This window comes from Chelonia mydas, chromosome 15 (genome assembly GCF_015237465.2).
Source record: "Chelonia mydas isolate rCheMyd1 chromosome 15, rCheMyd1.pri.v2, whole genome shotgun sequence".
NCBI lineage: Eukaryota > Metazoa > Chordata > Testudines > Cheloniidae > Chelonia > Chelonia mydas.
Genome location: NC_057856.1, coordinates 22,192,044 through 22,214,841, shown reverse-complemented (window position 1 = coordinate 22,214,841; position 22,798 = coordinate 22,192,044). Strand labels below are relative to the sequence as shown.

The 22,798-nt window shown below is 46.0% G+C and overlaps 1 protein-coding gene across 2 annotated transcripts in view; it reads right to left on the bottom strand.

The window, feature by feature from the left end:
* Nucleotides 1–22,798, bottom strand: part of TMEM132D (transmembrane protein 132D) — a 388,920-nt gene that overhangs the window by 5,737 nt on the left and 360,385 nt on the right. For both annotated transcript variants that reach the window (XM_043529569.1, XM_027830716.3), the window contains exons 6-8: nt 5,472–5,677; nt 3,916–4,189; nt 327–518 (exon numbers count right to left, since the gene is read on the bottom strand). In XM_043529569.1, coding sequence (XP_043385504.1) covers nt 327–518; nt 3,916–4,189; nt 5,472–5,677 — 672 coding nt within the window. The remainder of the gene's footprint in view (nt 1–326; nt 519–3,915; nt 4,190–5,471; nt 5,678–22,798) is intronic.

Here is a 22,798-nt window from a genome sequence, read left to right as displayed (position 1 = left end):
TTATTTATGGCATGTGATTGGGTCGTCTATGGGGCTTTGTGTTATTTATGGGCTGTGAACTGAAGAGATGGAGAGGGTTTGTTTGTTGGCGCTTGGGATTTTTGTTTTACAGACATATTGCCTTTTTTTTATGGGAACGTTGTTTTTCTATTAAGGCGCCTGGTGACCTTCAGCTGTAGGTGCCTATAAATTACAATGTTTTGCTAGAATATTATTAACAAAAGGCCACCTGATCCCATCAGCTTAGCTGGCGGAAAATGCTGAGTAGATCGGGGCTCAGAAGTGGCATCCTGTTAGGGCACAGCGCACGCGCTGGGTCCTTGTACCTGCTTTGGTGACTGAAGAAGCTCCTGCGCGACTGCTGTAGCAAAGATGGCTTTATTGCTCCCTGGGCTGAGCTGCAGGGAGAGCGACAATCCAGTTACCAGCTGGACTCCGAGGTCTGTTATGGTCACCTTCTCGTCCAGAACGGTCACGGTCTTCTCAGCCAAGATGGCGTCCGAAAGAGGGGACAGTATCTGAAAAGAGAAAGCGCTATTCGTGCTGGATGTTTTTGTGGAGCGCCCAGCACAACGGCATCCCTAATGGGCCTTATGGTGCTACTGCAAATAAATAATGAATTGTACTATTAAGTCGTGCACACATTTAATATCAAGGCTATCTTTATACATTTATAATAAAGGATAGGTTAATAAATGGTGAATCAATTGTCATAAACTGATATAGAGTCCAACAAGTAAATAGGCTGCTTACGAACATATACGACAGGGGTGGCTCCAGAGCCACATACGGTTCTTCAGAAGTTAATATGCGGCTCCTCGTCCAGGCACCGACTCCGGGGCTGGAGCTACAGGGGCTAACTTGCCAATGTGCCCGGCGGGGTGCTCACTGCTCAACCCCTGGCTCTGCCACAGGCCCTGCCCCCACTCCACCCCTTCCCACCCCCTCCCTTGAGTCTGCAGTGCCCTCGCTCCTCCCACCGCCCCCTCCAAGCCTCCTGCACACCACGAAACAGGTGATCGGGAGGTGCGGGGAGGGAAGAGGAGGTGCTGATTGGCGGGGCTGCTGGTGGGCTGGAGGCGCTGGGAGCGGGGAGGTGGAGGAGCTGATGGGGCTGCTGATGTATTACTGTGGCTCTTTGGCAATGTACATTGGTAAATTCTGGCTCCTTCTCAGGCTCAGGTTGGCCATCCCTGATATACAACGCCTTTTACATTTATTAATAGAGTTGGGTGATATTTTTTCAGCAAGTAGTAAATTCACTTAAAAATGCACATTTTGGGTCACCAAAATTATTTGTGAATTCAGGTCAAACTCAGTGAATAGTTTCGGCCAGCAAAAATATTTTTTGCCCCGGAAATGACAGAACGTTTTGTTTCGACATTTTCAAAACAAACCATTTGGAATCTCATTTCCAAATGACGTTTGCAATGTTTCGTTCAACTAAACGCATTCTGGGGGTTTGGTTTCTGTGATAAAAACAGTTTCAGTTACAAAGTAATCGATTTGGTTTCCAGATTTTTCAGTTCAGCCACCATGCTGAAAAATCGATTGTTCACTCAACTCTCTTTATTAACCCTTTCTACGTTCATTATAAATGTAACTGTAATGTTATGTGCAATTTAAGTGGTAATAATTTAAAAAGTATGGGTGGGAGGGGTAGAGGTAGAAAAACCTTTTACTAAGAGTCTAAATATCACAACACAATTTGTAGACAATTTGTAGAATGAGTTTCATTCCAAATTCTTGCCCTGGGGAACTAAAGGATAAGATCACACTGTAGAAGACTGTTGTGATAATGGGAGGGAAACATACAAAGGAGGCTCGTTATGATTAAAAGGGATCTCAGTACACTGAAAGGAGAAGTTGCCAGACAGACACCACTAACCACAGACTTGCATTTAGAAGGGGGCTTAGTTTAGCGATGCTTGTGTGGTGGGCTACACTTTGCCAAATAGGTTCTTTAAACCTACCGGGCTATCAGTTTCTTTCCTTTTGAAATCCCTTTTCAGAGTCACTCAAGATATTTATGTGCACTTGTAGTGAGCACGGCAAGTCCCAGAGCCTTGGAGGCCCTACAAAAAAGACCTTTTTATTGAGGCTCCCTGGCATAGCAGCTCCAGAAGCCCACTTCCCCAGGCCTGACAATCAGTGCGGTCAACACGTGCAGATGCAGATATCTAAGGGGTTGTCCTGAAAGTCTGGGGTCATGAGCATACCTGAAGATGAGGGGATTATCTCCCTTTTAGCCCCAGTGCCTGCTGGTAGGTTATCTAGTTGGGAGTACATATAGGAGATTTATCCTTTCAGTTCTGGGACCTCGCTTCCCCATCCAGTGAATAGGTTACCAGAACAGGTGCTAGCAGAGTTAGCTTCTGTTTTTTTGGCTCCGCCATTAACTCTCTGTGTGACCTTGGGTAAGTCATTTAACTGCCCTATGCCTCAGTCTCACCATCTGTAAAATGGAGTTAATGGTCCAAATTCTCGGCTAGTGTTAATTGGCATAGGTCCACTGAAGTCAATGGAGCCACACCAATTTACACCAACAGAGAATTTGGTCTCATGACACTTATTCTCATCCTTTCTAAAGCACCTAGAGACGCTTGGCTGGAAAATATTATCTGAGCACTGACTGCTATTATTGCTTTGTGGGTGTCCCTGTCCCTGTAACGTTTATATCCTGTAACACAACTTGAATTTAAATAATTTCAATCCCAGGCTTTCATATTTCTGTCCTGATTCTTCAACCTGCCCTAGTTAATATAAGTTTTAGTGCCTTGCTTTGTCAATTTAGGCCCTGACAATATTAAGTTATTTCACCAGCAGCCTCCCTTGTGATATCTGCAGTTGTGGATTTGATATCAAAAAAGTATTAGTCAAATAGAGGCAGAAATGGATTCTGATGTTACATGCACTGGGGAAAAATTATTGAAGCCCGCAACCCACATGCTTCAGGGCATAGGCTGATCAATAGCTGGGAAGAGAAAGTAGCCTGTCCCATCCCCCCACCCAGTAGAGTACTGCACCAGTGAGTCTATTATGTAGGTTTTTACACTTTCTGCCAAAACATATGGTCTTTGCTTCTGTTGCCGAAGGGACATTGTGCTAGATGCGTGATCAACAGTCAATGGCTGCATTCCTGTTTGTTAAAATGTTAGTTTTTATGTATGACTGTAGGCTGAAGCCCTTGAGACTGAAATTCTCTCATTAGCCTCAGAATAGACACAGCTTGGACACTGTCCATGCAACCTTCCCTACCCATGTGCCTCAACCCTGACTCAAAGGTTCACCATCTCAGGGGAAGAGGGTCACTCAGCCTTCGGCTCCATTCAGTCCATGGCGTCTCCAATGAGACTGCCAACAAGGGGGCACATTTGTGCCAGTCACGGTGTTTTTGATGATGTGGGCATAGTGCCCAGTGGACTCAGACCACCACTCATTTTTGACATAGGCCTCCAAATAGGCACCGGATGGCAAAAGCTTTCAGATACTACCAACCCCTGCCAGATTCAAACCCAGGACCCAGCGTAACAGTGAAAAAACTTTGTAGTCTCTTCCCGATACCCCAATTCCTGTCTTCCTATCTAAGAGAGTCCCTCGAAGCCCTGACACCTGAAGCGTTCAGCTCTGGTGGTGGGAGGTGGGAGGGTGGGGTTGGTGTATCCAGTTATAAAGATAAAAACAACTTGTTAAATTCAGATCTGGATCCAGGTTTAGATTTCATCCTCCGTCCCGCCCCAGGTCTGAGGATGTTGGATCTGGGAGAGATTGGTTTGACCCCATTTCTATGCTTCTATTCCTAATGTAGGGACTCCCCTGGTGATGACCGCCGAATGCTGTTCTCAGTAGGGCAGGGTAAAGCCTGGTACACTAAGGCGAAGGAGGAGGGGGAGCCCAGTAGCCAGTTTTCCCTACCTGGATTGTCGTCATTCCAAGTTCTTGTCCAATCAAAACCTGTCCACCTTGCAGCTTGGCGATTCTGGGCTCCTCCACCTGCATGAAGTCACTCACCAGCTCCGTGATATCAACCTGCCAGTCAGAGCCTAGCAAAGAGCTCAGCTGGCCACCTGGGTCGGAGGGCTCAGCTACAAACTGTGTCAGGACTCGCACCATGGCGTGCTGGTACTGCAGGGTGCAGCCTCTGCCCTTCCGCTCGTCCTCTTCTTCGTCGTCGCTGTCTCGGGCTGGTCTGGGCAAACAGCAGCAGAAAAAAAATCAAGCAACCCAAGGAAGGAGTGCGAGGCTATGTGCCTGGCTGTTTGTTAAGCATTAATGGTTGTTAAGCATTGATAGAGGGATCCAAACAGGGAGCTGGGGTATCTCCGCAGCTCGTTCCTCTCTCTTGCCCTGCCCACCCAGGCTATGTCCAATCCTGCAGCTTCTTCCTCTAGAACATTTCTGACAGAAGTCATATTCCCGCATCTCCCCCCAAGATGACGGTAGCCTCCTGGTTTCTTTCGTCTTCATAGCACCATGCCCCTGGTTCACACAAAAAGCAGCTTCTAAAGTCACCTTCCTTGCCTGTGCCTCTGACCACCCCATGCCTCTTGGAATCCCTCCAGTGACTCCCCATGGCAGGTCCAAACTTTTCATCTTCACCTTCACACCTCTAATCCCATGACTCACCCCACTCTGTCTATGGTGCCCGACCTGTGTGTGCTTTTGTCAGCGATGGACATGAATATCTCCTCCGCGCTCTTATCAGCGGCCCATACCAATATCTCCATGCTGCCAGTTAACACATGGAAACCCCTCTTTGAATAGGTCTGCAAGGCCATGCCTTCAAATCCCTCCATCAGAACCCTTCTACTGTGATGCTTCAAGGAAACCAGTCAATAAATCAAGGGCAGATGGGAATAGTTCACACCTACTTTATCGATTTGTTATAATAGTAATTAATGAAATTGTCAGTGTATATAAACCCATATCCCTCTGGCCCATCCTTCATGTGCCACTTGTCTTCGCAGACAGTAAGATCTGTGGGGCAGGGACTGTGTCTACACAGCATCTAGCAAAATAGGACCCTGATCCTGATTTGGGCCTATTGTAATATACATATGGAATATATAAGTGATGCAAACACAATTAGTAATTATTATCCTTAATAAATGGTCATTAATAATAAATTAAGCAATGGCATCCCATTTACCAGGCCTCAGACCAGATAGATCTGGTCTTTGCTGATGTCTTGTAGTATGGCACAAGTGAAAACACGGACCCCGCCAACAAGCTATTTCCATTTAAGCCACTAGTGCTATAAAAGGAAATTGATTTTCAGTGCAGATCCATGCAACCTGAGGTTCCCGTTGCCCTAATAAGTACAATGCGACAGCTGATTGAATAAATGTCTAGTGACCTTCAGGTTTACACCGGAATTGCATTAAGGCCAAATGAGTGTGTGCAGATCCGCTGGCCAGTCAGCCGCTTGGCACGTGAACAACCCAGATTGAACATTCACTAATGAAACCTACCTCTTATTAGAAATGATAGGGACCCTCCACCCCTTGATCTGGTTTAGTTCTGTGTCAGAAATCTCTATTTGCAGTGGGAGGCGAGGAACCCAGACTGTCATTTCCAGTGGGGCAGTCAGATGCTGGTAAGTAAAATTAACGATGACATTCACTTTGCCTTTCATTTCCTTCCCGTTGACAAAGACATAGTCACATCTGTCAGAAACCTGTAAAAGGGAAAGGGGGAAAAAATTAATGAGTCTCTGTACAAAATTATGAAGCTCACCCCGTGCTGAGTGAGTGGGAGGGAGGGAGAGATAAGATTCGGGTTTGAACTAGTTCCAAACTCTGAGGACAACTAGCAACAAAAAGAAAGGTGCCTGGTTTGCCATTAGCAGTCTGTATAGTTTAGGAATACTTGCGAGCAAATAGGCTTTTCCTCCTATAAATATTTCCAGTGGGAGCGATGATAAAAGAACAGCTCCGTTCAGTTCTCAGCCCCACCACTAGGACCTCTGGCTCTGGCTCTGAACTTGTTCTGGCTCTGATGGAAGTCCACTGAGTCATGGTCCCATCCCCCACTAAATCACACAGATGGTATTAAGTTCCCCCTCCTCCAGTTTGGTGTGAGTCTAAGGAAATGTAACATAAACATGAGGAAAACCAGATGCGCGGGTGCCTGCACAGGATATTCAATAGGAGGCGTATTTCCCTGATCAATTCTGAAATGATGTCCTTAGAGTGGTGGTGATGGTTGCTGTATTGAAGGAAGCAGCATTAATGATTCAGTAGATAGTGCTCTTTCCCTCTGAATCAGTACTGGACCAACACCAAGGCATGGCATTAGGGGTGCTGTGCTTCTGGGAGTGCCACCTTTCAGAGAAGACACAAAGCTGAGGTCCTCACCACGTCTGTGAGAGCATTCTGTGCATTTCTGTGGAGTGGTGTGGACAGCTTCTGGACCTCCTATGCTTCCTCTGTGGCTTCTCTCCTCTCTGTGACCTGTCCTGGTCCTCTTCCCACTATCTCTGCAACTTTTTGAACACCCCCAGCTCCTCTGGTCCCATCACACTTCCCTCTTCTTGCACTGCATTTCTCCCTTCTTCTATTGCTTCCCAGCCCTCCATAGTTTGGATGAACTTTGGGCTCTGTTCAGGTGATGCTAACCTACCGTTGTTTGCCCTGGAATTATATTTGGAAACTTGAAAAGTTAGTTCAGTATATTGTCCTCTGGTAAGGAAAAAAGTCCTGTACAACTCTATTCTGCATCATACAGAATCCAAGTGATTTGTAGGATATTCTAGGATGGTCCAGCCCTGCTATCTTTGACTTCAGTGGGAGTTTTGCATGAGTAAGGACTACAGGACCTAGTCCCTAATGAGGGATAGGAGGGAAATAGAGCTGGACACTCACAGTCAAAACAAACCCAACATGCTGGTGATGGTGGAGCTGTGATTAAAATAAGGCTATGTTTGGGGGCCTTGAAACATTTTTTTTCAGTTTCCTAAGGGATAAGAATACATTTTGAGGACAGTACCGCAGAATAAAACAAGCATATGCAAAGCAAACAAAAAATGGTATTTTGTTGTTCAACAGAGATGGAGTTTTCTAATCCATCTATATTTGGAGGCATGTATTCATAGTGTCAATAGGGCTCCATTTATCAATATGAGGTCTTAAATCTCTCTTGATACAAAAAGCACTCAAATCGGATTGAAAAAAGTTTTACTGAAACAAGTCCAGACAGGTTTATTATAATTTACTGCATAGGCAGTTCTTTGAAAGACTACACACCCTGAGGATTATTTGATATTAGCATTTCCCCTCAACCTCTCCCTAATAAAGAGCACCTGTTTTTTGCATTTTAAAAAGCTGAATAAAATAGTGCCTTCGTTAATGTACAGCATGAAAGGTAGGGGGATGTGTGTGTGTGTGTTGTATGATAAAAGTTATTAGTTTCATCAAGAGATGGGGGAGAATCAGACTTCATTCTGAATCACTTTTGAACTCTGGCAGTTCAAATGAAATGGAATTCCTGTCTAAACCACCCCTGGTTTTGTAAACCCAAGCCTGAAGCCGAATGTCCTCATCCCGGACACGGGAGGCAAAGACAGAATTGGGCAATGACTCACCCATCAATTTCTGTTCCCTCTTTCCCACCAGCACACCCAGCTCAGTAACCAACCGTATCCTCTATTTGTATCATTTCTTCCTCTAGAAGAAGAAAGTGTCTGCTCAACCATCTGCAGAAGATGCCTTTACTTCTTCAAACGTGACCCAGAATTCTTTGGCTGCAGCAGTGCTCCGAAAGAGGTGTGGTAGCTGATAGTTCAAAGGATTCTGGGAGGCCAAGGACTTGCGGCAGCCAACTGAGCAGAAACAGAAACCTCCTGTCCCTCTGGAGGATGAACCAGATGGATAGAAACTCTAACTGGAGAACAAGAGCTGGGACTGACCAGCTGATGAGTGTCCAAGGCAGTCACTGTGCTCTTGAAAAATAACACCCTAGGCAATCACCTACTTAACTTATCTCTTAGGCTGCCCCTGACTTGCCATATGGATTGATATCAAAAGGTTCTACGCTAGCGGAGCTAGGATCTACCAAGAAACAGATGGTCATGTGAATCTGCAGCTGACCTCAGCTGGATCTGCCATCCAAAAGCTCAGGGTGGAAGCATAACCCAAGCCTACCTCAATACTGTGAGTCTGACAAGGGTCGGACACAATGTCCTTTCCAAGCCATTTCTGACAACACTTTATTCATAATAACCTGTAGTCCTGGCTATCAATACTGCTGAGAGTTACTAAATCTCACTCAAGCGCTTTGGCAGCTATTGCAGGAGTCTAGGTGAGCCGACAAGACCTGTTCATTACAGCTAGTTAAAATATATGAGTAAATGTACATGTCGAATAATTTATTAACTACCACTTTACAGTGCTGATGATCTGAAGGAATGATCTATTAAAACCCTGAACTCTTTTCACAATCCATTACCAACCAGACCTTCTTTTCCATTATGTGGATATATTTAATATTTCTGACTCCTGAATGCATAATCTTGCACTTATCTGAATTTAATGCCGTTTTCTACTTTTCTGTTTAAATGTGGAGCGAATTTAAATGTTATTTAAATATCGCCAGCTTTTGTGGCACAATTTACATCCTTGGTATTATGTTTTTCAATACAAAGGGCTTAATAGCAAAACCATTTCCACATTTTTTTTGTCCCCTCCCTGTAGCTGCATGGATGGATTCTTGTGTCTGTAGGGTAGATTCCATCCCCAGGGCACGGGAAGAGAGCAGTCCTTCCACTTGCATCTGTACAAGGGGCACAGTGCTGCCCCAGAGGTATTGCACTCACATGAATTGTATCATTCTTCCCACCTCTATTCTCCAATGTCCTGTCTGCCGGACAGGAGGGCACAGGGCCCTCAGGCAGTGACTGGTACTCCTGCTCCATCTCTCACCTTAGTTACGTCGCCTCTACAGGAGAGGATCTTCTATTCACCGCTAGCACCGCACTTTCCTCCTAATCCTTCGGTGTGTTTTAAGTGACGCTCTGACACTGAAAATCTCTGGTGTGCTAATGAGCCTCATCTGCCGCTTGCTGGTTCTCTCTTTTCCTTGGGATGCCCGTGAGGAGACAAAGCCTCAAAGCACTCGTTTACACCTGAGTCATTGCAGATCAAAGTTCAAGCTGAGGTGGATCTGAGGAAAATAATCAGCCAGGGAGCTGAATGCCTCAGATACTTAGCTTGCCTCTGCACACTGAAGGCTGGATACCGACTGCAATGAATGGCGTATAAATGGGGATTTTCCTTTCTCAAACTTGAGGCCAGTGCATTAGCTTACAACTCCAGTGTCTCACTTATGATTAGCTATGCTAAGCAATTACGTAGTCTTAACTAATTAACTCCATGCCTTGGGGAAGCAATTAATCAAGTATCTTCATTTCCCAGAGGGGGAAGCTGAGGCAGAGAGGCTAAGTGTCTCCCAAGGCCACAGAGCTGGGACTAGACTCCCAAGTGGCTCCTGGGTATGAGTAACTTCTGACACTGATCTGAGAGTTAGACCCGGGGTGAGGTTCTGTGCTGGACTTCTAGGAGCTGCACTTTGGAGCTTGCAGCCCAGGGGCCTAAGTTACAGCAGCCTCCCTGAGTTGTCCTGTCTGTGGCAGCATTGCCCAGAACCTCGGCAGTCTCAGCATGCCTCTCCCACTGCCAGCCCTGCCCCTGCCATGCCCCAGCACTGAGGAGCTTGAGGAGGTCCCTGGGAGCAGCCTTATAGTGCCTGCACCAGGGGAATCCTCCCCAGCAGGATATAGGGCTTTGAGGGCATCTTTAAGCCACTCTGGCCCTTTTATGCGGCATAAAGGAATCAGAGTGGGGGTGAGAATCTCTCCCTTTTAATGGAGTTATTCCAGATTTACAACAGGGTGAGAGGAGAATCAGGCTGTCAGATTTTAAATTCATTAATGCTCATGCAATGGAGAGAGAAAATAAAGCTGGCAGGAAAACAGACTTCAATTCTGGCTTCCCCAGGGTTATCATAAACAGGGAGTAAACCAAAACCCCAACACTACTGCAAGAATGATTAAAGAAATACCTTGATCTTGTGCTGTTAAGATTATAATTTATAAAAAGAAACAGATGCAGGCAGGCAGGGAGAGACTGAGTGGTTTGGTTACCCAATCTCTCCCGTTTACTGCTCTGTAAATGAAGAAAGCAATAATTATTTAATCATTGAATTCCCAGCCAGCCCTTTGGATGAATAAGCACAATGGCTAGGTTGCAGTTTGTTCACAATGCCAACAGAGCAGCACCAAGACACGGTGTAACATCTACTTCATTTTCATAAATCAGGCCAGGGCATTCAGAAACAGGTCATCATTAAAAAAGCAGATTATCTTTGCCTTGTTTTACTTCAGACGTGTCCAAACCATTCATCTTAAAGCAGAAAGAGAAAATTCAGCAGACGAGAGAAAAAGGATATAGGTTTTGCAAAAACCAGGCAGTTTCTCTGTCAGTCTGTTTCCTTCTTGCAAATAGCTCTTTTCGTGACCTACGTGAAATGAGTTTGATGGGTCTCAGTTGAGCACCCTCAGGTAGGGTGACCAGATAGCAAGTGTAAACAATCGGGAGGGGGGTGGAGGGTAATAGGTGCCTATATAAGAAAAAGCCCACAAAATTGGGACTGTCCCTATAAAATCAGGACATCTGGTCACCCTACCCTCAGGACAAGCAGGCACATGAGAAGCAAACAAAAAACAGCAGCATGACTGGCAGCCTCTTGGTAGTGTCAGAAGAGGTCAAGGACTCAAAGACAGAACTGGTTGGGGATTTTCCGCTGAAACTTTTTTTGTTGAAACCAAAAATGCAGATTTGTTGAAACCAAAATTTTTTGTGGAAACATGGCTGTTTCGACAGAACTTTCATCAGGGAGGTTTCTGAGGTCTGGGGTGGAATTTCTGGTCAAAATCAGAGAGAGCGAGCCCCCAGAATAGTCAGTAGCTCAGTGGTTAGGACCCTCAACTGGGATGTAGAAGACCCAGATTTAAAGCTCTATTGTGCCAGATTCAGAGCAGGGATGTGAACTTGGTGTCCCGTGTCTTCCACAACCCTGGGTGAGTGCCTTAGACACCAGACTATTGAATCATCTTTCTCTAAGCAATGAATATTAAATTTTTTACATAAAGTGAAACAGCTCCATCAGGAGAGGCTGATTCTTTAGATTGCTGGTATGTGAACCAAGCAGAGTAAGGACTTGAACCCACATCCCAAGGGAGTGCCATAGCTATTCTGGGGCGGGTGCTCTCACATGTTTTTTTCACCAAAAATTTCAAAATGTCTTGGTTTTGTTCCATGTCGGAACGTAAACAAATTCTGAAACCTCAACATTTTTCACAAAATGGAATTCTTATTTTCTGGCCAGCCCTGCTGAACATGCCATGGAGACCGAACTACCCTTCACACCCCTACAGATGTCAAGGTCAAAGTTGATGGGGGCAACGTACTTGTACTATTATTGCCTGTACTGTACCTTTATGCATGGTTTTAGATGGATTTCAGTCCATAGATCTTTCAAACCACCATTTTTCTAGAGCATGAATTCATATACACAACCTTTAGCTAGCAAAATGCCCTGTCCCCAGTAAAGTCCTTGTTCTTCACCCTTCACCATCTGAGAGAGAAATAGGGAAGCTCCAAGTTTATTAAGCTCATGAGTGCAGTGAATGAGCACTGTGTGTGTGTGTGTGTGTGATCAGCCCATAATAAGTTTATTTACCTCAGGGCACTAGTAAGCACATTTTAAAAGGTAGATGCCTCATAAATATCTCTATATTAAATAAGAATCTGTCTATGAAATGTGAAATATGAAAGCCGCTTTTCAGCAATCAAGATGGATAAGATTGGAACCCTGTACATGTAGGTGTGCACAAATTCACCCTGAAATCAATCTCATGTTTTCCACACAGACCTGATGATTTATTTCCCTGTGGTCTAGCTTCTGATGTTTGATCTCTCAGGGCTGGCGATGCTCTGTCCCACTAGAAATTAAACAAGCCGGGAGGCGACGGTGGAGGTGGATTCCCTTTTCTTTTGCTGCTAATGTGCTGTTATCATAGCCCTCTCTGAGCCCTGGCCACTGCTAATGCCAAGACACAATAATGCCATTACATCATTACAGTGCCGCTCTCTTGCTAGAGCTTTTGGACCATCGTATCACAACAGGTTTCCACACAAATGTGCTGAGCTGCCCACCATTTAATTTACAGAGGATACAGTTAGCTCCCACAAGACACTCCAGATAATCTCTCAACATGGGAAAGCTTTTATCTCCTGAGTGGATGGTCTCTTAAATGGCATTTGTAACAGTGAACTTGGAAGTACAGAGAAGTGCCTGGGGTTTGGTTTGGCTCCTGCAACTCCCCTCTTTCTCTTATGCTGGTGAACAGCTAGAAAAGCTTTAGCAAGCTTCCCCTAAGCCACATACATCTAATCTCAGTGAGCCAGGGCAGCAGAGGTTAGAGGCTGCTTGTCACCAGCACAATACAGAGCAATACAGCGGAATTATGAAGTAGGTAGGTGGCCATGTCATGAATGCACTAAACGAAAGATTTAAGGCAAATTGGGTATGGGGATCAATCATCCTACAGAATTTGTAGGGATGAGATTTTCAAATTGGCCTAACTCTAAACTCTGACGTTAATGGCAGACCTTCCATTGACTTCAGGGGGAATAGAAGCACTGAGTGCTTTCAAAAATCCCACCAATTAACTACTCATTCTTCCTGAGACAAATGCCAATCTCCCAGACAGAGCTGTGCATAATGAGCATTATGTAGCCCAAGACTATGCATCCAACTCACTTGGTGTCATTGCAAACTTGAAAGTGTTGCTGCTCTAGCAAACTGAGGAGCTTTTCCCTGGAAAGCAAATATGGACTTGAAAGAGTGGGTTCTTTGCTGTGCCGAGACACCTTGCTTTTCATTGTTAAAGTGTCTGATTGTGTTGTTTAAAAAGAAACCAACTTTTCACTCCAAAGTAGCACATGGAGGGAGGGATAGCTCAGTGGTTTGAGAATTGGCCTGCTAAACCCAGGGTTGTGAGTTCAATCCCTGAGGGGGCCAGTTAGGGATCTGGGGCAAAAATTGGGGATTGGTCCTGCTTTGAGCAGGGGGTTGGACTAGATGATCTTCTGAGGTCCCTTCCAACCCTGATATTCTGTGACATTCCAAGCTCTTCAGTTTTGATTGCAAGCAAAATAGTTATGAAGCTTCATCATTATTTTTTTTCATAAGATAGAACACAGAAATGGGAATTTATTTCTTCCTCTTGTGGATGGTATTGGATTTTGGAGCGTCCACCCTCCTATCTGAGCAAATGAACCCTAAGCCCATGGCATCCCTGTTCAGCAGAAGTCATCAACAGAAGCCAGACACTCCTCCAACCAGGCAGTGATTCCCCACACACTTTTCACTCTAACTTCTTACACCTGATTCTGCGCTGATTTGCATCTGTGTCACCGTGTACCATTGTGCAAAGGGCCCATGAAGGAAGTGTAAAAGACTGCCACTGTTGTAAGAGAGGAATTCTGACTTGGTATCATTCTACACCCACTCTCCACAGGTATAAAGGCCTCTGCGAAGTTCTGGGCAGTGAAGAATTGTGATAGTTGGCCCTACTGCCTCTCTGCTTTTCTCGTACTTATTAGAAACTGTCTGGGGTAAATTTCACCTTGGATGGCTAATTCAACAGCCAGTCAGACCTGCCTTTGTTAGTTTACTGGGCTGAGCGGATTGCTCAGGACTGGAAAGAAGGCAGGCAGAATAGTGCATTTTGTGTTCTACAGTGGCAGGGAACCGCATTTCTTTCTTAGCCCACAGCAGCACTAGAGACTGAAGCACTTTCCTATCTCATTAGCAACGTTTAGCCCACACGGGCTATTGATTACAAATCCTTACAGGAAACCGTTTTTTGCCCCCTCCTGCGGTGATTCTGTTGGCTCTTTTACAAAGAGACTCCTAATAAGTCTATGAAAACGAGAAGCACATAGGTCAGTTATGAAGACTTTAGATTAGGGCTTCTTGAGGGACAGACGATTAGGAAAGCTAGTCTCCAGTACCCAACTGACAGTCTGTATTTCAGGAATGCACCATGCGCTGGGCTCTAATCTTAATTCATGGCAACGGAGGACAGTAATCCTTCCCCAATGCAAGCACCACTCTCCTTATACTGTACATTTCAGATACATAACTGCCACTTTGGCAGGTTTACCAGACATTTGATGATTTGGCACGGTGCACACTGCTTAGCCCACAAGCATAAGGAGTAGTAGTTAGCAAGATAAATTATATTAATGAGTCCTGCCTGAATCAGTGCTGTCACTTCGAAGAACAGGAGAGTTTTCCAGCCTTTCTATAACGAGGAAAAAGTGATTGACGAGGAAAATAACAAATGAAACTCATTTGAGCTTTGAAAAACTCCAGGAGGCACCTAAGCTTTGTGTCAAGGTGCAAAAGGAGGAATCCATTATCATCCCTATTCTGCAAGACATCGGTAAGTGCCGTGGGGAATGTGGCATCACCTTTAACCACAGATACTTAGCACACAGAGGAAGAATGAGATATGCGATTGTGAAGTCTGGGAACTGACCCCAGCCTGAAATTACGCAAGACAGGGACAAGTGACTGACAGTAACAGAGTGGCAAGACAGGAAGTAAAGTGGACCCAAGACCACTGAGTAGCTAGAAAATACACCTTTAGATTTGGTTCCAATCAGAACCCAAACCATAGGAGATCAGAATCTAATAGTAAAAATCTGTTAGTGGTAGCACATTGCCTGATCACACCAAAGGATGCTGGAATCAGGAATAATTACATCTGCTCCCCGAGCTACAGCATTTCCCTGTAGAGAAGATAACTTTTTTATTTTAGAAGGAAAGGAGTAGGAAACAGAAGTTGCATCAAATTTAGGCCAGATTCCATTACCCTCACTCGCCCTTGAGTAGAGCTTTCTCCCATAAGTAGAACCATTGACTCCCGTGCTATTTGCAGAGGGAGGTGCTACTCCACATACAATGTCTCCTCAACTATCAGTACCTGTGTGTCAGTGGCTGACGCATACTAAACTGAGCTGCTCCAGAGCGGGAGTAAAAAATACACAGCCTGGCTTGAAGCTCAGCTCCCTAACTCCAGCCAAATCCTATATCTGATGTTGCCGTGAGGTCTGTCAACATTTATTTACTCTAGAGGGGGAAAAAATGTGAACGTCTACACTTTGTACAGGCTGCTTTGCCTCATCCCAAGCACTTGATCGCGTCATAAGTGTCAGCAAAAAATGCAAGAGCCTTTCTATGTTTTCTTTCCCTGAAGTAGTGCTCTGAAATAAGAAGGAAACAAAATGGGCTCATGTCAGATTGGCATTTCTGACCTAGTCAACCTTTGCTCCCATGTGGCAGTCAATCAAGGGAAACCAGTTTCCATTCCAGGGGGACCGGCAGCTCAGCATGAAAGCTGATATTGAAACAAAAAGAATAGGCTCCTTCTGGTTACATTGAAAGTGGAGGAAACAGCAAATATGTGTAAACTATGAGGCTTTCTTAAGGACCGTTAGATTATAGGCTAATGATTTCTAACCATTGGTAGGTGCACCAGAACTGAGTAAGAAATACGTACACTCATCGATAATTGTACTCTGTGTTTTTGTATCACCTTGCCTCAGAGGATCTCACAACTACAGCTGGATGCAAATTTTCCATCAACACTGGTTTTCTGATGGAAAGTAGTATTTTTTGAAAAATAATTTTTTTGTGGAAGGCATCTGCTTTCCAGGAAAATGTTGGGTTTTTTTTTTTTTTGGTCAAAAAAGCATGAATGCCTCACACTGGAAATATTTAGTTTTGGAAATGCTGATCCAGTACCATACGGGTGTTGTGTTCAGTTTCCCCATGTCCCTCTTCTCTTTTATGAACGGGGCTCCTCACATGAACTGTATCTCCCATGGTGCACCACACCCAGGGACTCTTATGATGCACCTGTCCATTAGGGCAGACTGAGGTACATCAGTGGACATGTAGGTCAGAGACTCTAGCCCAGGGGTGGGCAAACTTTTTGGCCTGAAGGCCTCTTTGGGGTGCGAAACTGTATGGAGGGCTGGGTAGGGAGGGCTGTGCTCCCCAAACAGCCTGGCCCCCGCCCACTATTCATCCCCTCCCACTTCCCACCCCCTGACGGTCCCCCTCAGAACCTCTGACCCATCCAACCCCCCCTGCTACTTGTCCCCTAACTGCCCCCTCCTGGGACCCCCTGCCCCAAACCACCCCCCCCAGGATCCCACCCCCTATCCATCCCTCCCCGCTCCCTGTCCCCTGACTGACCCGACCTATCCACACTCCCGCCCCCTGACAGGCCCCTCAGGACTCCCACTCCCTATCTAACCCCCCCTGTTCCCCGACCCCTGACCGCCCCCCCCAACCGCCCCCCTGTTCCCTGTCCCCTGACTGCCCCCCAGGACCCCCTCCCCAACCCCCCCTGCCACTGCCACCGCCTTACCATGCCGCTCAGAGCGGCAGGAGCTCGCAGCCCCGCTGCCCAAGCGGCAGCGTACCTGTGTGGGAGGGGAAACAGCGGGGGAGGGGCCGGGGCGAGCCTCCGGGGCCAGGAGCTCAGGGGCCGGGCAGGACGGTCCCGTGGGCCGTAGGTTGCTCACCTCTGCTCTAGCCTATACAGGAGGATGGAAGCTCGAGGCACTGCAGCAGCATTTCCAAATTTAAATATTTTGGTTTTCAAATGTCAAAACTTTTTTGGTCCGGTTCTACTCACAAGGCTCTGCAAGCATTCCTTGTGACCCCACCCCATGTAAGAGGGCACGATCATTATTCCTCTTTTACAGGTGGGAATCTGGGGCAAGGTGAAGTGAAACAACTTGCCCAAAGTCATGTGAATCATCTGTGGCAGAGCAAAACCAAAAAGTGCTCAACACCTTGCAGGAGAGTTTCTGCATCCTACAGGATGGTGATGTGACATGAGATCTGACAGGCAAGGATCCACTGGTGATGGTGCATATTAGTACTAATGACATTGTGCTGTGGGATATCTCACAGATTATAGATAACTTCAGAGAACTCAGAACATGTGATGTCCCACTTCTTGAATCCAGGCCTGGGAGTGCCCACCCATCTGCTGCATAGTGACTTCCACCCAGTGTTTGCTGAAACCCACTAGGCAGAGAAGTTACTAGGACTACAGCCTCAGCCAAGGCACTACCCATGGGATCCCTGACTGGAGGACTGCCTGGGTTTCACTGATTGGTCCAACTACGGTATGTAAGCCAGAGGGAGACACAGGAAGTTGTCTGAGCAACAAGATGATTTTCTGTTGTGGCTGCATTGGACCCTGCCTGTGCCTGCTTCTTGCACCCAACCCTGCTCCTGGCTCCTACCTCACCCCTGCCTTCACTCCTGTTCCCACTGTGCTCTTGCTCCATGCTTGATCCTTGGTTGTCCTCCAGTTCCTGCCCTTATCTCACTTCCACCATCAGTTATCAGTCCTGCCTCTGACTCTGGCTTGACCCTTGTCCCTGGCATTTGGTATCTGCCCTCAGCTCCGACCCTCAGCTTTGATTCCTGACTCTGACTCTGGCTTGACCCCGACTCTGGCTTGACCCCTGGCTTTGGTAACTGGCAGTTGACTCTGGTGCTGACCCTTGGCTTTGTTCCCCAATCTGGATGCTTGCTCTCTCAGTAGACCTGACTCCTGCTCTGACTACTGGGCAAGACTGTCCACAACAGAATGGTACTGAAGGAGAAGAATGCTTTAGTGATCTTCTTGGAGTTCCTTCCTGCCCTACAAACAAAGGAAGACAGAAGGCAGAAGATCCTGGAAGTGAACCACTGGATAGGTAAGTGGTGTAAAGCAAAATGTTTTGATTTTGTGGAACACTGGTCTACCTTCTGTTGGGAGGGGGCTATAAAATTTGGATGGCCTCCATCTCAGTAGATGGGGAGCCAATTTTCTCAGGTACAGGCTGGCTAGAGCGGGTGTGTTTCTAATGGGGTCCTGCAGGGATTGGTTCTTGGCCCTGTGCTCTTTAACATTTTTGTCAATGATTTGGAGGAAAACATAAAATCATCACTGATAAAGTTTGCAGATGGCACAAAGATTGGGCGACTGGTAAATAATGAAGAGGAAGGTCACTAATGCAGAGTGATCTGGATTGCTTGGTAAGCTGGGCACAAGTAAACTATATTGTTATAACATGGCCAAATGTAAAGTGAGGCATCTAGGAACAAAGAATGTAGGCCATATATAAAGAATGTGGGACTCTATCCTGGGAAGCAGTGCCTCTGAAAAGAACTTGGGGTCATGGCGGATAATCAGCTGATCATGAGCTCCCATTGCAACACTGTGGCCAAAAAGGCTGATGTGATCTTTGGATGTATAAACAGAGGAATCTTGAGCAGCAACTGGAAGGTTATATTACTTCTGTATTTCACACTGGTGTGACTGCTACTGGAATAGTGTGTCCAGTTCTGGTGTCAACAATTCAAGAAGGATGTTGAGAGAAGGTTCAGAGAAGAGCCATGAGAATGATTAAAGAATTGGACAACACACCTTATAGTGGTAGACTCAAGAAGCTCAGTCTATTTAGCCTAACAAAGAGAAGGGGTGACTTGATCATTTTTATAAGTACCTACATGGGGAACAAAAACATGATAATGGGCTTTTCAGTCTAACAGAAAAGGGCATAATAAGATCCAATAGCTAAAAGCTGAAGCTAGAAAAATTCAGACTGGAAATAAGGTCGAAATGTTTAGCAGTGAGTATAATTAATCATTGGAACAACTTACAAAGGTTTGTGGTAGATTCTCCATTACTGGCAATTTTTAAATCAACACTGGATGTTTTTCTAAAAGATATGCTCTAATTCAAACAAGAATCCTTCCAGGGAAGTGCTATAGCCTTTGTTGTACAGGAGGTGAGACTAGATGATCACAGTGATACCTTCTAGCCCACTCTATCTATCTATTAAATGTTTTCTCCAATTTGAAAAGGTTCTGCACAGTAGCTCCTATTCTGTGACCCCATCATATTGTGCAGCAGTGCAAGTCGGCCGGTACACTCCGGTACGCCGTACCGGCAAGCTATTTATAGCTGGTACAGTGTACCGGAAGGTCAGAGCAGCAGCGCCACCAGAGGAGAGCTGCATCTCCATCTATGTACCACAGCAGCAGCCCCACTGGAGGAGAGGGCTGAGGGGCGGGGCTGGGAGTTCTGCTCCTTTCCCCGCTGGGATGGGAAGAGCGTGAGGGCCCTGGGTTGGCGGCAGGATGGCGAGGAGTCACATGGAGAGTCACGTGGGGAAGTCAAATGCCCCCTCCCCTTAGTTGGTCCCCCGCACACACACACACACACACACACACACACACACTGACCGTACTGGTAAGAAACAGATTTTACTTGCACCGCTGATATTGTGTTCCAATCCCAGCTAACAGCACCACTGCTTCTATGGACTTGAGCAGAGACCCATGTAGATAAAAGACAGCTCTCTGATTGCTTTCCTAATGTGCTAATGCACCTTGAGCGCGTTTTAGGGAATACTGATTAGGAAAACACTGCTTCCAATTAATTCTTAAGGAAATCTTATTTTGTTCTGCAGCTTTGTGGGAAACAGTAATACATTATCCCCAGCAAAATATACCTGAGTGAAATATGCAGTAGCACATATTAAAAGGACTTACAGTTCTGGGCAAACATCCAGTTCTAGCTGCATGCTGCCTCCCCTGTGAATGTTATGGATCAGCCACAATGTATGAAGTCTATAGGTGTAACTAACTGAAAGCCCCCTTGTTAAAAACCTCTCTTGGGGAATCACCTCCTTATTTTAACCTAGATCAAGAATATTTCATTTCTGCAGATTTTTTCCCTTCGATTTTATTTTTTGCATGTATTTTTACTACTGACATGACCCAAAATTGACCCAAAATTCACCCTTATGTAGAGGGTTAGCAAATGCCTATGCATCTTCAGGGACTTAAGTTATGCATAATGTGTGTACTGACCCACTGCACACAAGTGAATTTTGCCAAAGGAGCTGATCCTTAGTTAGGCAGGATGGAACATACAGGCATGCAAGAGTGCACACTCCTATCATGGATAGTTTAGTAGCTGTTTATGAGCTACCTGCAGCCCCTAAACAATTGTCTCTCACCGTAGACGGTAACCAGCTTGTGGTACAGTTCTGGTATTCAGCGGTTCCTGCCTCTCAGTACTGCAGCTACAGCTTTGTGGAGGAAGTTCTAATCTGTGAAGGATTTTGAAACTTGGCTTCATTCCAAATCAAAGTGAAAACGAAAAATTTCAAAATTCTGCCTAACGGAGAATTTTGGATTCAGGAGTTCATATTTGAAGACTAGTAACATGACCGCAGTTACACTGGTTTTGTATATAATCAGAATAAAACGGGTGCCACGCATAGAGTATTTCAGACTTCTCTTGTTTTAGGCAGATTAGTGCAAATTTAAAATTTCATGCTGACCCATCCTATTCCTTGAGCACTCCATTTGGTGATTTGGTTGATGTCCATAAAAACATTTTCGCTCGATTCAAATAGTTCACGAATGATATCAAAATATTTTTACCATAATATTTGCTCGTTTTACCATGCTTTGTACTGTACTGCGCCGCACTTTTCTGGGGGTTTTAGTGATCGTACATTGCATGTGAGCCAACAATGTGATGCAGTTTAAAAAAAGGCTAATATGATTCTGGGGTATATTAACAGGAGTGTTGTATATAAGACATGGGAGGTGACTGTCCCACTCTCCTCGGCACTAGGGAGGCCCCAGCTGGAGTACAGTGTCCAGTTCTGGGCAACACACTTCAAGGAAGTGGTGGACAAACTGGAAAGAATCCAAATGAGAGCAACAAAAACGATGAAAAGTTTAGAAAACCTGACCTCTGAGGAAAGGTTTAAAAAAAACCCTGGGCATATTCAGACCGGGAAAGCAGACTGAGAAGGGGACCTGATAGCCTTTAAATATGTTAAGGACTGTTGTAAAGATGAATCAATTAATTGTTCTCCATGTCCACTGAAGGTAGGATAAGAATAATTGGCTTGATTTTCAGCAAGGGAGATTTAGATTAGATATTAGGAAGAAGTTTCTAACTACAAGGATAGTTAAGCACTGGATTAGGCATCCAGGGTTGTAGAATCCCCATTATTGGAGGTTTTTGAGAAGTGGGTGGACAAACACCTGTTAGGGATGGTGTAGATATGTTTGGTTCCTGCCTTAGCCCAGGGGGCTGGACTAGATGACCTCTGAAGGCCCCTATATTTCTATTATTCTATATAAGGTAGCAAATCTGTTTTAGGCTGGATTTACTGGGTATATGATTTATGCCCTACTAGAGTTACTTTCCCATAGCTGCACGGAGTAAAGTGTGTGTTATTTTCACTTGCCTGTAGAACAATAAAAACAAAGCCAGAAGATCAATACCAAAAGAAATCATCCGTTCACTGACGTCTGCTCATCCCATAAAAAGCAAAAACTCGTTGGGAGGAAAGATTCCCTTTCCGTGCTCATGACATTTTTCAGCTGTAGCTCCAACAGGGAGCGTGGAGCTCAGGCAACATCCCACTCTCCCTAGCACTCTACAGCAGGCCTTGCTGGCCTTAAGGGAGACGTGGCTGGGAGTAGCCTGGAAAAGAACAACCGGAGCGTCTGACGGAAACGATTCAGTGCCATGGAGCCGTGTGGCTGTCCGTCAATGCTCAGAGACCCGTTTTCATAACGAGCCAACTCTTGCCCTTCCTCTGCAGCTGGGGAAACTCCTCTGATTGCACAACTGGGGCAGCTCCACCGTGGGAGGGTGGCGGCGGCAAGGGGTCACACAGGGGGTGCGTTTTCTCCCTGGGTGGCACCAGGCTACTGGTAGGTGGGAGTAGGTCTGAGGATGCATAGGCGCCGACTCCAGGGATGCTCTGGGGCTGGGGCACCTGCAGGAAAAAATGGCGGGTGCTGAGCACCCATCAGCAGCCCCCCTAGCCGAAAGTCCCCTTTCCCCCCGCACCTCCTGCCCGTCTGCGGGTCCCGCAGATCAGCGCCTCCCCCACCACTGTTTTGTGGTGTCAGGAGGCGCTGGGAGGGGATGGGGAGGAGCGAGGGCACGGTGTGCTCGGGGAAGGAGGTGGAACTGGGTGGGGAAGGGGCAGGGTCGGGGAGGGAAGAGGCTGGATGGAGCGGGGGTGGGAAGAAGCAGGGCAGGGGTGGGACCTTGGGGGAAGTGGTGGAGTAGGGGTGGGTCTTGGGCAGAGCCGAGGGGGAGCATCCCCGGCAGATTAGAAACTGGGCACCTATGGGAGGGTGAGACCACAGGATCTTCTGTCCCTGGAAAAGAAAGGAAGCCAGAAAGCCACCCTAGCCATTGCATTACACCAGTCTCTGGGTAAGAGCTTAGCAGCTGCTTCTGCAGCCTTTGGGGGAAATTCCTCTTCCCCAGAACTGTTGTATTAATTTAAATGGAATAAATGGGCCCAAAGAGTCTTAAATGTTAACATGACCTTGGACCTCATGGTACTCTCCTGGGTGATATTTACAGTGAATGCTGCCCGTGAACCACAGCAGTAGCGGTGCACACCATCTGGTTCCTCACAGTATTTGTGTAGTACAGAATTTCCAATGGATTTCCCATGCAGGCAGTGAGGTCACATATATTACAATTATGTTAACAAGCCTGTCTTTCTAAAGAACGGGCTATTTTTCTTCTCATTTCCCTGAGACACGTTTCCCCATCTAGCCTTAGCAGGCTATTTTGATGGATTGCACCAACCACAAACAATAA